Source organism: Zootermopsis nevadensis, unplaced genomic scaffold (genome assembly GCF_977971745.1).
Source record: "Zootermopsis nevadensis isolate Lab colony 2312 unplaced genomic scaffold, Znev_1.0 Znev_ptg000011l, whole genome shotgun sequence".
NCBI classification, from domain to species: domain Eukaryota; kingdom Metazoa; phylum Arthropoda; class Insecta; order Blattodea; family Termopsidae; genus Zootermopsis; species Zootermopsis nevadensis.
The window spans coordinates 12,683,346-12,699,192 of NW_028259143.1; the positions used below are offsets into that span (position 1 = coordinate 12,683,346).

General features: G+C 35.9%; 2 protein-coding genes across 2 annotated transcripts; both read left to right on the forward strand.

The window, feature by feature from the left end:
• The first annotated feature begins 573 nt into the window (after positions 1-573).
• Positions 574-10,064, forward strand: LOC147874091 (uncharacterized). The gene is made up of 9 exons (XM_087347533.1): positions 574-848; positions 2,197-2,292; positions 3,453-3,548; positions 4,720-4,812; positions 5,973-6,068; positions 7,240-7,332; positions 8,493-8,588; positions 9,725-9,955; positions 10,053-10,064. Exons 1-9 carry the CDS (start codon positions 750-752, stop codon positions 10,062-10,064), a joined length of 912 nt encoding a protein of 303 aa, XP_087203659.1. The 5' UTR covers positions 574-749.
• Positions 9,554-15,253, forward strand: LOC147874092 (uncharacterized). Its single transcript, XM_087347348.1, has 3 exons — positions 9,554-9,955; positions 11,379-11,585; positions 14,243-15,253. The coding sequence occupies exons 2-3, from the start codon at positions 11,385-11,387 to the stop codon at positions 14,390-14,392; spliced, it is 351 nt and encodes a 116-aa protein (XP_087203474.1). The 5' UTR covers positions 9,554-9,955; positions 11,379-11,384; the 3' UTR covers positions 14,393-15,253.
• Positions 15,254-15,847: the final 594 nt, after the last annotated feature.

The following is a 15,847-nucleotide window of genomic DNA, read 5'->3' on the forward strand; positions in this document are numbered from 1 at the left end:
ATTTTATGTGTCAGCTAACTGACATTTTTAGAGGTCCTTGCTACTTCTGTCAACAGGGAAAAGGATCAAAACTGATGTGTCAATTAACGTCCTAGGAGACAGTCATATTCATACTTGTTGCTGTGAGAACCTAAAATATCACCAATGTCAGAGATGACCATGCACCAGATATTTAAGCAGTTTCTTAGAGATTAGACAAGCACTAGTCCAATCAGAGGGTGATAATCTTTGTATCAAAATGAATTGCACTTATATTTTGACAAGAAATATTCATTTTGGTACCACTGATCCAAAATAAGGTATGCATTTATAGGAAGTGTATTTTTTGAGGGCTGGTGTACACACATGCTTTAAGTATTGCTGACCAATTCATTTCTAAAACAAAACAGAATAAATGCATGTTTGTGTACATATATAGGACTAATCAACAAACCAACTAATTGCAATTTGTTGGTTGCTTCTGAATGTCTTGTCCCTCTATTTCATTTAGGCTGTTTTGACACATGTTAAAATTCACGAGTTGCCAACAGTGCTGGCTTAGCACTCAACTTTACAGGTCTGTTGTGAAGAAATGTTATAGTAAAGTGTTTGGCACCCCTGTTTCATATTGAGGAAGTTCTGTGCTGAAATCTCAGCCTGCATATTTTTGTTTTGCCAAATTCATTGAAGACCTTTCCATAAATAACAGATTACTGTGACATACAAGTGTAAATGTTATTTTCTCTTGGTGGCAGATCATTATACCAGAGATGAAAGTGATGTACCATGTGACTGTCGCAAACATAAATGACTTTCTTGAGACACTGAGATGGATACTCCATAAAGAAGATGCAGTGCATGTGCGGTTGGTAAGTGTGGAGCTCTTTGCTATCATCATTTTTCAGGGTGTATGGAATAAATATCAAACTTAGTCAAAATTAATACTTTTTAAATAATCAGATGCATACAGCAAGCAATATTTAAACTGCCATACTCTTTTATGAGTGCTGTAATTATCAGACTTATTGAAGATTTTTACACTGGTAACAGAGTATTATCACACAAGCCTGTAAATGTTATTTTCTCCTGGTACTACGGCTCCAAATAATTTGCAATGAATATTAATGGGCTGAATCATGCATGATATTTACACCTGTACTTAATTAGACACAAAGGATGTTCTTGAGTACTAGGGAATGATGGAATTGACAGTTGATTTGGTTATGTGACCTTTTCAAAATCCTTACTTTTGAAATATTTTAATATAATTATAAAAACAGTAGATAGAAGTAATTGTAACAATTAAAATATATATTAATATTCAGAGAAAAGAAGAGCATATAGGCTTGGTCACAGAAACATCTTGGATTCCCATTCATGTGGAAATGGAGAATAGAGAAACATGTCAAGACTGTAATGCAAATCTGTATGTAGTTTTGAACTGCTGAACATTAATGTGATATCTGGTACTCGCAGTTCATGAGGTCAGAGGCTACTGTTATTCACTTTGCATATGTTTGTACATAAGTTTTCAACTTAACGTTTGTTTGGGGTGCATCTTTTTTTAAAACAGTTGGCGACAAATGCAGGAGCTTTCAAATAATTCATTTATAGTATATCCATTTACATTTACATAGGTGAGATTATTTTGAGGAAGTTAACAGTTTCAGAAATTTTTTAATTTTATTCATTATTTGCTTTACAATTCTATGAACTCTACATGGAACATTTCTGATATAACCTCAACATCTGATGCAATGCAAGGTGGAGATTTTTTTTAAAAAGAAGTGTGTTCTAAAGCCTTGGAATATTTTCTCTCAAGTATGAACTTCAGGTGCATATTCTGTTGCAATGAAAGAGACATTTACCTCTTTCACTTGAAGTTGGGAAGTGCACTGTGTTTTATTTTGACATGAACCAGTTTTACAGAAAACTAGACAGACTTATGGGCCAAACATTTTGTTCTGTTCACCACATGCAGTCCATGGGCTCTATGTTGCATACCTCTCACTTACTGGCTAGAACAGCCTTTATATCATTATCATATAGGTTTTAGTTACCAATGTCATCAAATTTAATCCACTTACAACAGAATCAAATACGTAGAGCAATGTGAACATGTCCTTGTCTATGTAAGTACTGTAAATACCAAATTTAATTGACATCTTACAACAAATATCAGACACGTGTGTAAATGTTGTTTTCTCCTGGTTGTAGATTCGCAGCCAAGAGCTACCGATACATGATATGATACGTTGGATTGAATCACTGATGCGGGTAGTTGAAGAGCAGCGATCAGTATATCAGCAATCAGTATGTATAGAACCCTTACTGCCTTTTTCTCCACGCTATCACATAAATGCTTTATAACCCTTTATACTTTTAGCGATAATCACTACACATAGTGTTATGTTCCTCAAAAATGTCATAGTTGAATCATAGGGGTTTTTGAAGTACTATTTTAGGAATTCCCTCACTACATGTCATGGGTAGTAATTTTAACATAGAATGAAATATATTTTGTTAGATACAGTGCTGTTTTTATAAGTTGCCACTGTGAGCTGAATTTGCATTGATGACAGTAGCTAGTTCCTTGTAGTCTGTTTCTTAAAGGCCATTTGGCAATAGAAGGGAATGAGCCGTGGCCAGTATTTGCCAAAGAGTTGTCAGATTTAGGCTAGACTGAACGCTACTTTCATGGGTTTGAATTCCGCTCAGTTTATGCATATTTATGTGTGTGCTTATTTAACAGTGACCAAGCTTACTCATTGCCATATACCTCTCAGTGTGTTAATTCTGACATGAGTCATTTTTTTCTTGACACTTGAGTCTTAAAAACTATTGCAGGTGATTGCAAAGAGTCGTCAAACCAAGGAACTCATAGGGAATTGTCAGATGTAAAAGAAAGAAAGCCTGAAATTATTACCAAGTTTTATACTTTTCCTCTGGTTATGTTCACAATCGGTAGCTCTAAGAGTTATGCCTATTAGTTTTACCTTCTTTATCTTTCTGCATGTAAAAACTCAAGAGCCTCTGAACAGATATTCATAAGAAGTGTGTTCTAAAGCCTTCAAATATTTTCTCTCAAGTATGAACTTCAGGTGCACATTCTGTTGCAATGAAAGAGACATTTACCTCTTTCACTTGAAGTTGGGAAGTGCACTGTGTTTTATTTTGACATGAACCAGTTTTACAGAAAACTAGACAGACTCATGGGCCAAATATTTTGTTCTGTTCACCACATGCAGTCCATGGGCTCTAGGTTGCATACCTCTCACTTACTGGCTAGAACATCCTTCATATAGGTTTTAGTTACCAATGTCATCAAATTTAATCCACTTACAACAGAATCAAATACGTAGAGCAATGTCAACATGTCCTTGTCTATGTAAGTACTGTAAATACCAAATTTAATTGACATCTTACAACAAATATCAGACAAGTGTGTAAATGTTGTTTTCTCCTGGTTGTAGATTTGCAGCCAAGGGCAACAGATAGATGATATGACACGTCGCATTGAATCACTGATGCGGGTAGTTGAAGAGCAGCGATCACTATATCAGCAATCAGTATGTATAGAACCCTTACTGCCTTTTTGTCCACGCTATCACATAAATGCTTTATAACCCTTTATACTTTTAGCTATAATCACTACACATAGTGTTATGTTCCTCAAAAATGTCATAGTTGAATCATAGGGGTATTTGAAGTACTATTTTAGGAATTCCCTCACTACATGTCATGGGTAGTAATTTTAACATAGAATGAAATATATTTTGTTAGATACAGTGCTGTTTTTATAAGTGGCCACTGTGAGCTGAATTTGCATTGATGACAGTAGCTAGTTCCTTGTAGTCTGTTTCTTAAAGGCCATTTGGCAATAGAAGGGAATGAGCCGTGGCCAGTATTTACCAAAGAGTTGTCAGATTTAGGCTGGAGTGAACGCTACTTTCATGGGTTTGAATTCCGCTCAGTTTATGCATATTTATGTGTGTGCTTATTTAACACTGACCAAGCTTACTCATTGCCATATACCTCTCAGTGTGTTAATTCTGCCATGAGTCATTTTTTTCTTGACACTTGAGTCTTAAAAACTATTGCAGGTGATTGCAAAGAGTTGTCAAACCAAGGAACTCATAGGGAATTGTCAGATGTAAGAGAAAGAAAGCCTGAAATTATTACCAAGTTTTATACTTTTCCTCTGGTTATGTTCACAATCGGTAGCTCTAAGAGTTATGCCTATTAGTTTTACCTTCTTTATCTTTCTGCATGTAAAAACTCAAGAGCCTCTGAACAGATATTCATAAGAAGTGTGTTCTAAAGCCTTCAAATATTTTCTCTCAAGTATGAACTTCAGGTGCATATTCTGTTGCAATGAAAGAGACATTTACCTCTTTCACTTGAAGTTGGGAAGTGCACTGTGTTTTATTTTGACATGAACCAGTTTTACAGAAAACTAGGCACACTCATGGGCCAAATATTTTGTTCTGTTCACCACATGCAGTCCATGGGCTCTATGTTGCATACCTCTCACTTACTGGCTAGAACATCCTTGATATCATTATCATATAGGTTTTAGTTACCAATGTCATCAAATTTAATCCACTTACAACAGAATCAAATACGTAGAGCAATGTGAACATGTCCTTGTCTATGTAAGTACTGTAAATACCAAATTTAATTGACATCTTACAACAAATATCAGACACGTGTGTAAATGTTGTTTTCTCCTGGTTGTAGATTTGCAGCCAAGGGCAACAGATAGATATGACACGTTGCATTGAATCACTGATACGGGTAGTTGAAGAGCAGCAATCACTATATCAGCAATCAGTATGTATAGAACCCTTACTGCCTTTTTGTCCACACTATCACATAAATGCCTTATAACCCTTTAAACTTTTAGCAATAATCAGACCACATACTGTTATTTTCTCCAAAATTGTCATAGTTGAAACATAGGGGATTTTGAAGTACTATTTTAGGAATTCTGTCACTACATGTCATGGGTAGTAATTTTAACATGGAATGAAATATCTTTTGTTAGATACAGTGCTGTTTTTATAAGTGGCCACTGTGAGCTGAATTTGCATTGATGACAGTAGCTAGTTCCTTGTAGTCTGTTTCTTAAAGGCCACTTGGCAATAGAAGGGAATGAGCCGTGGCCAGTATTTCCCAAAGAGTTGTCAGATTTAGGCTGGAGTGAACGCTACTTTCATCGGTTTGAATTCCGCTCAGTTTATGCATATTTATGTGTGTGCTTATTCAACAGTGACCAAGCTTACTCATTGCCATATACCTCTCAGTGTGTTAATTCTGACATGAGTCATTTTTTTCTTGACACTTGAGTCTTAAAAACTATTGCAGGTGATTGCAAAGAGTCGTCAAACCAAGGAACTCATAGAGAATTGTCAGATGTAAAAGAAAGAAAGCCTGAAATTATTACCAAGTTTTATACTTTTCCTCTGGTTATGTTCACAATCGGTAGCTCTAAGAGTTATGCCTATTAGTTTTACCTTCTTTATCTTTCTGCATGTAAAAACTCAAGAGCCTCTGAACAGATATTCATAAGAAGTGTGTTCTAAAGCCTTCAAATATTTTCTCTCAAGTATGAACTTCAGGTGCACATTCTGTTGCAATGAAAGAGACATTTACCTCTTTCACTTGAAGTTGGGAAGTGCACTGTGTTTTATTTTGACATGAACCAGTTTTACAGAAAACTAGACAGACTCATGGGCCAAATATTTTGTTCTGTTCACCACATGCAGTCCATGGGCTCTAGGTTGCATACCTCTCACTTACTGGCTAGAACATCCTTCATATAGGTTTTAGTTACCAATGTCATCAAATTTAATCCACTTACAACAGAATCAAATACGTAGAGCAATGTCAACATGTCCTTGTCTATGTAAGTACTGTAAATACCAAATTTAATTGACATCTTACAACAAATATCAGACAAGTGTGTAAATGTTGTTTTCTCCTGGTTGTAGATTTGCAGCCAAGGGCAACAGATAGATGATATGACACGTCGCATTGAATCACTGATGCGGGTAGTTGAAGAGCAGCGATCACTATATCAGCAATCAGTATGTATAGAACCCTTACTGCCTTTTTGTCCACGCTATCACATAAATGCTTTATAACCCTTTATACTTTTAGCTATAATCACTACACATAGTGTTATGTTCCTCAAAAATGTCATAGTTGAATCATAGGGGTATTTGAAGTACTATTTTAGGAATTCCCTCACTACATGTCATGGGTAGTAATTTTAACATAGAATGAAATATATTTTGTTAGATACAGTGCTGTTTTTATAAGTGGCCACTGTGAGCTGAATTTGCATTGATGACAGTAGCTAGTTCCTTGTAGTCTGTTTCTTAAAGGCCATTTGGCAATAGAAGGGAATGAGCCGTGGCCAGTATTTACCAAAGAGTTGTCAGATTTAGGCTGGAGTGAACGCTACTTTCATGGGTTTGAATTCCGCTCAGTTTATGCATATTTATGTGTGTGCTTATTTAACAGTGACCAAGCTTACTCATTGCCATATACCTCTCAGTGTGTTAATTCTGCCATGAGTCATTTTTTTCTTGACACTTGAGTCTTAAAAACTATTGCAGGTGATTGCAAAGAGTTGTCAAACCAAGGAACTCATAGGGAATTGTCAGATGTAAAAGAAAGAAAGCCTGAAATTATTACCAAGTTTTATACTTTTCCTCTGGTTATGTTCACAATCGGTAGCTCTAAGAGTTATGCCTATTAGTTTTACCTTCTTTATCTTTCTGCATGTAAAAACTCAAGAGCCTCTGAACAGATATTCATAAGAAGTGTGTTCTAAAGCCTTCAAATATTTTCTCTCAAGTATGAACTTCAGGTGCATATTCTGTTGCAATGAAAGAGACATTTACCTCTTTCACTTGAAGTTGGGAAGTGCACTGTGTTTTATTTTGACATGAACCAGTTTTACAGAAAACTAGACACACTCATGGGCCAAATATTTTGTTCTGTTCACCACATGCAGTCCATGGGCTCTATGTTGCATACCTCTCACTTACTGGCTAGAACATCCTTGATATCATTATCATATAGGTTTTAGTTACCAATGTCATCAAATTTAATCCACTTACAACAGAATCAAATACGTAGAGCAATGTGAACATGTCCTTGTCTATGTAAGTACTGTAAATACCAAATTTAATTGACATCTTACAACAAATATCAGACAAGTGTGTAAATGTTGTTTTCTCCTGGTTGTAGATTTGCAGCCAAGGGCAACAGATAGATATGACACGTTGCATTGAATCACTGATACAGGTAGTTGAAGAGCAGCAATCACTATATCAGCAATCAGTATGTATAGAACCCTTACTGCCTTTTTGTCCACACTATCACATAAATGCCTTATAACCCTTTAAACTTTTAGCAATAATCAGACCACATACTGTTATTTTCTCCAAAATTGTCATAGTTGAAACATAGGGGATTTTGAAGTACTATTTTAGGAATTCTGTCACTACATGTCATGGGTAGTAATTTTAACATGGAATGAAATATCTTTTGTTAGATACAGTGCTGTTTTTATAAGTGGCCACTGTGAGCTGAATTTGCATTGATGACAGTAGCTAGTTCCTTGTAGTCTGTTTCTTAAAGGCCACTTGGCAATAGAAGGGAATGAGCCGTGGCCAGTATTTCCCAAAGAGTTGTCAGATTTAGGCTGGAGTGAACGCTACTTTCATCGGTTTGAATTCCGCTCAGTTTATGCATATTTATGTGTGTGCTTATTCAACAGTGACCAAGCTTACTCATTGCCATATACCTCTCAGTGTGTTAATTCTGACATGAGTCATTTTTTTCTTGACACTTGAGTCTTAAAAACTATTGCAGGTGATTGCAAAGAGTCGTCAAACCAAGGAACTCATAGAGAATTGTCAGATGTAAAAGAAAGAAAGCCTGAAATTATTACCAAGTTTTATACTTTTCCTCTGGTTATGTTCACAATCGGTAGCTCTAAGAGTTATGCCTATTAGTTTTACCTTCTTTATCTTTCTGCATGTAAAAACTCAAGAGCCTCTGAACAGATATTCATAAGAAGTGTGTTCTAAAGCCTTCAAATATTTTCTCTCAAGTATGAACTTCAGGTGCACATTCTGTTGCAATGAAAGAGACATTTACCTCTTTCACTTGAAGTTGGGAAGTGCACTGTGTTTTATTTTGACATGAACCAGTTTTACAGAAAACTAGACACACTCATGGGCCAAATATTTTGTTCTGTTCACCACATGCAGTCCATGGGCTCTATGTTGCATACCTCTCACTTACTGGCTAGAACATCCTTCATATAGGTTTTAGTTACCAATGTCATCAAATTTAATCCACTTACAACAGAATCAAATACGTAGAGCAATGTCAACATGTCCTTGTCTATGTAAGTACTGTAAATATCAAATTTAATTGACATCTTACAACAAATATCAGACACGTGTGTAAATGTTGTTTTCTCCTGGTTGTAGATTTGCAGCCAAGGGCAACAGATAGATGATATGACACGTCGCATTGAATCACTGATGCGGGTAGTTGAAGAGCAGCAATCATTACATCAGCAATCAGTATGTATAGAACCCTTACTGCCTTTTTCTCCACGCTATCACATAAATGCTTTATAACCCTTTATACTTTTAGCGGTAATCACTACACATAGTGTTATGTTCCTCAAAAATGTCATAGTTGAATCATAGGGGTTTTTGAAGTACTATTTTAGGAATTACCTCACTACATGTCATGGGTAGTAATTTTAACATGGAATGAGATATCTTTTGTTAGATACAGTGCTGTTTTTATAAGTGGCCACTGTGAGCTGAATTTGCATTGATGACAATAGCTAGTTCCTTGTAGTCTGTTTCTTAAAGGCCATTTGGCAATAGAAGGGAATGAGCCGTGGCCAGTATTTCCCAAAGAGTTGTCAGATTTAGGCTGGAATGAACGCTACTTTCATGGGTTTGAATTCCGCTCAGTTTATGCATATTTATGTGTGTGCTTATTTAACAGTGACCAAGCTTACTCATTGCCATATACCTCTCAGTGTGTTAATTCTGCCATGAGTTATTTCTTTTCTTGACACTTGAGTCTTAAAAACTATTGCAGGTGATTGCAAAGAGTCGTCAAACCAAGGAACTCATAGGGAATTGTCAGATGTAAAAGAAAGAAAGCCTGAAATTATTACTAAGTTTTATACTTTTTCTCTGGTTATGTTCAAAATCGGTAGCTCTAAGAGTTATGCCTATTAGTTTTACCTTCTTTATCTTTCTGCATGTAAAAACTCAAGAGCCTCTGAACAGATATTCATAAGATTAGTTATTATAGAGTTTTATTGAAATGTATCTGCACATTTCAATTTTGTTTGAATGTAGAAAATAACAAAAACTTAACATTACTACCTACATGTTTCCTAAGTGGAAATTCATGCAGCTTAGAGAAACATTGGGGAATCCTGTGTTATGATATCAACTAACCAACATACTCCTATGTGAAAGTTAATACCCCAAACAGTAGTCTACCAACACTGATGCCATTTGCAAAGTTTACATTCTGCGGTGCAAATAGAACTATTGTTCTATGCATACATTTTCTAACATGTTAATTTCTTCGAGCAGAAAATAACAAACTTTCAGTATTCTGCATGCATGATCAAGTAGTTCCACCCATAACAATGTTTGGTAATATCTAAAATATTTCACTCTTCCAGGAGAATAAGCTGATTATATATAAAGGAATAGTAGAGGGAGATACTGAAATCATAAAATATTACAGAGATACCCTGCAAAGTATTTTCTGTGGCATTCTGAATGACCAATCTCAGTTCGTGTCTGATGCGGATATCGATGTAAACAGTGGAGGTAATGAAGTGGAAAATGGAAATTGTGTGACAGAAGATGATGACAGTGAATCCGAGAAGGAATACACCGATGATAATCAGGTGAGTGAGACAGAGCAAAGACGAACAACTAGCAACAGAATCTGAGTTTAGAATATAGTGTAACTGAAATTGTATTTGATATGAGGCTGTGACACAGGTTTTGCCATAATTCCATTTTCCCTTGTCAGTATTATTCTGCCACTGATGCATATTGAATCATTTTGCCATCTGGTAGGTGGACAAAGGGCTTGTTAGGGTTTGCAGTTCCACAGAGATGTAATCTCACCCCATTCCATTCTGAAAAGAGGTCACTGGAGTTCATTTCTCCATGAAGATAAAATTTGTAGTTCCACATAGGTACTGTGTGATCGAAAAGTCACTCGCCCCATACTAACATTTGTACTGATGTAGCAATTCAATACATTTGGATGGATTAGTAAATGCACAATATTGCTGCAACTATACAAGTGCTCACGCACGTCATATTGTGTTATGAGCTGCTCATGCCAGTCCATCAGTTGTTTTTCAACAAATTCCAGTACAAGAAGCATGCGTTGTTGAACACTACCTAGTATTTTGTTCCTACTGAACTTTGCAGAATAAGGTTAAAGGTGCACTTCCTGATAATCCTCTGGCATATAAATTGACAATTTTTTGTGTGGTGCACTGTTTCTTTGACAAAATTACTCTTGATCTTGTTGCCCTGAACTACAGTAAAATTCTATCTGTAAATCAATGTAGTTCTTGTTGTAAGTAGTCATGTACTATGTCTTTCCACTTTGTGAAATACTTCGCGAGAAAGACAAATTGTATGGGACAGTAATTGTGAAACTCTAGAAACAGTTTTTCTGTTTTAAACTGATCCTAGCAATAGTAGACAATGCCTATAATGATCTGCAGAAATATTGTGGCACTGTTCAAGTTCTGAATTAGTTGTGGGAATGTGTTTCACTGTTATTTATTTTGTAAATTGTTTGAAAATGAAAGTAATAATTACGTTTATAGCAGTTAGGAAATAATGCCCCTGGTTCAGTGAAGCTGTATGAAGTATCTGTTCATCCATCTGTTCAACTTTAAAATGCATTAATCAATCTTGTACATGTGGCCTGATAGAGGCAGCAGTTCCAGAAAGATGTAATTTAATCTCACCCCACTGAATTAGGATCCAGAAAACAGGACAGTGGACTTCATTTCTCTATGAAGATGAAATGTGCAGTTCCACGTGGGTACAGTGTGTTGAAAATTCATACATCCCTTATTAAAATATTTCGTATTGGTTGCTGTTCGGTGTAATCAAACTGGATTAGTAATTACACTATGTTGCTATTGAAAATGAAGGTAATAATTACTTTTATAGCAATTAAGGAATAACGCACCTGCTTTAGAAAAGCCCTCTTTAAGAGCTGTATGAAGTGTCCGTTAATCCATTTCACCAACATTAAAATGCATTAATCAATCTTGTAAATTTTAATTTATGTTACAGGAGAATATGTTTTGTTTAAATGAAGAAATAATAGAGGGAGAGGAAGAAATTTGCAGCAATGACAGAGAAATCTTGCAAAAGACTGGCTCAAATGAGTTAAGTGACCAATCCACATTCATTAATGGAGTGGATATTCACTTAATTCGAGAAGGTAATGAAGAAGCAACTCGACAGCGGCTGAAAGAGGACGATGGCGAAACAGGGGTGGTAAGAGACATTTTAAGTGTAGAATATAGCATAACTAAAATGGCATTTGAAAAGAACCGCTCGCCCAAGTTACTCTCCCCTAGTTGCTCTGTTTTTCCCTGTCAATACTCCACCACTGCACCATATTACAACATATATCATTACGGGATGTGGACATGTGGCCTGATAGAGGCAGCAGTTCCAGAAAGATGTAATTTAATCTCACCCCACTGAATTAGGATCCAGAAAACAGGACAGTGGACTTCATTTCTCTATGAAGATGAAATGTGCAGTTCCACGTGGGTACAGTGTGTTGAAAATTCATACATCCCTTATTAAAATATTTCGTATTGGTTGATGTTCGGTGTAATCAAACTGGATTAGTAATTACACTATGTTGCTATTGAAAATGAAGGTAATAATTACTTTTATAGCAATTAAGGAATAACGCACCTGCTTTAGAAGAGCCCTCTTTAAGAGCTGTATGAAGTGTCTGTTAATCCATTTCACCAACATTAAAATGCATTAATCAATCTTGTAAATTTTAATTTATGTTTGGGAAATTGTTATAAATACTCGCATACTCACCAGTCCTGCAGTCCAACTGAGCAACAAAAAACTGTAAATTTCTGAGGTCAGAGCAACTATACCCAAATTCAGTTTGACGCATGTTTGAAAAAATTTGCGACCTTAACAATATTCTGATTTAGCAGATTTAAAAAACAGAATGTGATGAACACAGGGAGAAGATAAATAAATTACAGTAAAGTGATAGTTCTGCTAGTATGGTTATAGACACATTTACTAGTAGTATTGGAATGTGTCTAGAATTTCAATGAAGTGCATCATGTGAGCTTCATGTTTTCTCAATATATCATTCCTTAAGGACAACTCTGCTGTCACTGATGCCATCTGCATTTTTCACATTCTGGCAAAGCACAGAAATGTAATACTATTTATACATTTCCTAACTTGTTAGCTTCATGGAACAGAAAAAACTGTAGTACTATTATCTACACTTTCTGAAATAGTTCCTCCCATAAGTCTTTGGTAATATTTCACTCTTTCATAAGAAGATACCGTGTTTAATGGGAAAAATGATAAAGACACAGGATAAAATTGGCAGCGATGACAGAGAAAGGAAGGTAATAATTACTTTTATAGTAATTTAGAAAAGCCCTCTTTGACCCTTTGCGGTTCCTTTTAAATACCACTATGGCTCTTTTCTGGTCTATTTAAACACCACAAACTGTATAAATTCAACTACTATTATGAACAGGTTTGATTTTCTTTTATAACTTGCATAAAACAGAAGAAACTTTGCTAAATATGGTGAAAATATGTTTTGAGAGGATGACAGTTTTGTTTGAATACTGACCGTGTGAAATATTTTTCGCGAACTGTACCACTGTCCCTATTGAGATGTGTAATAAGTGTTGCCTTTCTGCTTGCTGTCGTTCAGTAGAGAATAAAGCAAGTCCAAGTCAATAGACATGACTTTGGCGACATCTAAACATCTCTTATTGCATGCAGATATAAGATGTATTAGCATTGGATTTCATAATCTCAGAACTGCGCTTCCTGTCGCACCGATTATGTTCAGAAGATCAAGACCAGTTCAGCACCATAAAAGTGTAAACGATGAAGTCACTACACATGAAGAATGCTTGATAAGAAGACGAATGAATATGCATATGTCAGTGGTGGATTGCTCTATGCGTCAAAGATAATTAAAAAAATATAATTCCCTACTAGGAAGAAGGGATATTTGTTTATAACTTGATCAGATATAAAATACTTCTATTCTAAGTAAATATGACAGCAACACACCCGATGGTATTCCTTCACTATAAGATGTATGGCAAAACACTTGGTGTGGAGTCCTGGCTTCTTTGGACACATGTCAGAATAAGATGACGTTTCTCCGCTGCCTTCTTTCACTATTATAAGGTACACACAGTCTTACAAGGAAAACTATGATTGAATTAGTGCAAAGAAGAAGGCTTGAATGATATGCTGACACTGTTTGGCAGCCTTAGTTTGACTCCAGATAACGTAAAAAATTCGTAAAATATGTGGCGGACTCAGTCCGACATCAGACCGGAACTCCGATTTTTAAATGTCGGACTCAGCCCAACGTATGACCGCAAAGGGTTAAGAGCTGTGTGAAGTGTCCATTAATCCATCTCTCCAACTTTAAAATGCATTAATCAATCTTGTAAATTTTAATTCATGTTTGGAAAATTGTTGTAAATACTCTCATACTCTCTAGTGCTGCAGTCCATCAGAGCAAAAGAGCTCTGTAAATTTCTGAGGTGCTAGCAACTATACCCAAATTCAGTTTGACGCATGTTTGAAAATATAAGCAACTTTTCTTGTGCCTGTATGGTTATATACACATTTACTATTTGTATTGATACTTAAGTACAATTTCTGTCTATGGCATGAGAAATGTGTCATGTGAACAGCAAATTCTTTCTGTATATCGATTCTGCCAGACAACTCTGTCGTCAATGAACATAGTTGTTAATATGACATTTTTAGAATTGTGTGCATACATTTCATAACTTGCTGACTTATAGGAACAGAAAAGAACTGTTATGATATTCTGTGTACTTGGTAAAATTGTTCCATCCATAACATTGTTGGGTCATGCTTAAAATGTTTCAATGTTACAGAAGTTTGTCCCCAAGCCAACAATAATGGAGGAAAGAAATGAAGTTTATTCATCTTCTTCTGAATCCTCTGTACCATCAGTGATGCAGAAGAGCAGGAGGGAGATACAAGAGAAGAGGATGCATCTTCTTGTGAATCTGCCATGCCAGTGACGATGCAGAAGGAAGATAAAATAGAGGAGAGTGTTTCTTCTTTTGTATCCCCCATGTCAGCAGTTGTACAGGAAAAAAATAAGAAGAGGAAAAACCTTTTCGCCTGGTTCCCCCATAAACGTAAACATGCAGGAGCGAAACAAAAAGAATAGTGAAGGGGATTGTTTTTGTTTGGAATCTTACATGCCAACAATAATGGAAGATCATGATGCATCATATTGTTGCAGACAGAAACAGTGCTTATTACTTTACACAATACAATCACCGCCACAAGAGTGATAATAAAGTAATAAGCACTGTTTCTGTCTGCACAAACCATATATTTATAATACATTAAAGATGGTTGTCTTCTGGGATTTGTGCAGCACTAGTCTAGTAGAAGCCTATTGAAGTTTCAGGTCGGTTTCCTGCCTCTGTTGTGAGGTACTTTTCTCTCTAGACTGCTTCCCTATTCAGTGTTAAGGTGGAAATAAATATGGGTGTCTTCTGGGTTGTAGTACTGTATACTCTGGTATAAACAAACCAATAACTATTAACACTATAATGGACACTATTGCCATACGCGTTTCAACCTCAAGAGGTCATCATCAGTGGCATTAAGGAAATTAATACATTTAGTCAAATGGTTCAAACTAGATTTAGAATTAAAAATGAAAAGGTATATGACAAGACTTTTGAAGTGACACTGCACTAGATGCTGTTATTCACAGGAGTAGAATTTGCGCTTAGCTATTGATCCCTTTGTTCGGTGGCCGTAGCTGGTCTCGGCGAGCTATAGTCGCGTCGTCTGTACCTTCGAACTCCAGAACTGTGGGTGAGAGACTGTCAGTTGGAAATGCAAGGGTATATATAAGCTTGAAATCAGAGGGCCAACTACTGAAAAAATTTTACTTTCTCCTGCTTAATGCTAGGTCAGATAATATGTTAGAATCTTTGGTGTTTTGTTCGTTAACAATGGCCTTGTGTATACTACTTTTGTGTATATGGAATTTTTCTAAAATATCTAGCATTTTACCCTTTGGAGCTATTCTTAATATGTTCATGATATCATCTATGGGGCCGTATTCATGTCCGTGTTCTGCATATTTCGATTTTGTTAAATTGAATCTAATTTCGTGGACGTGTTCTTTAAATCTAGTTTTAAAATCCCTACCGGTTTGGCCAATATAGACCTGCTCGCAGCTTCCGCATTTTAATTGGTACACACCACTATTATTGTATTTGTTATCTTGTTTTCTTGAAATGCATTTGAATTTTACTGTGTTGTTAACTTTGTATGCTACTTTTACAAGACTGAGTGTGGTAATTACCGAGGAATTTCTCTGCTATCAACCTCTTACAAAATTCTGTAAAACATTCTTTTGGCAAGATTAACTCCATATGCGAATGAAATTATTGAGGATAATTAGTGTGGGTTCAGACGAAACAGATCAACGATTGATCAGATCTTTTGCA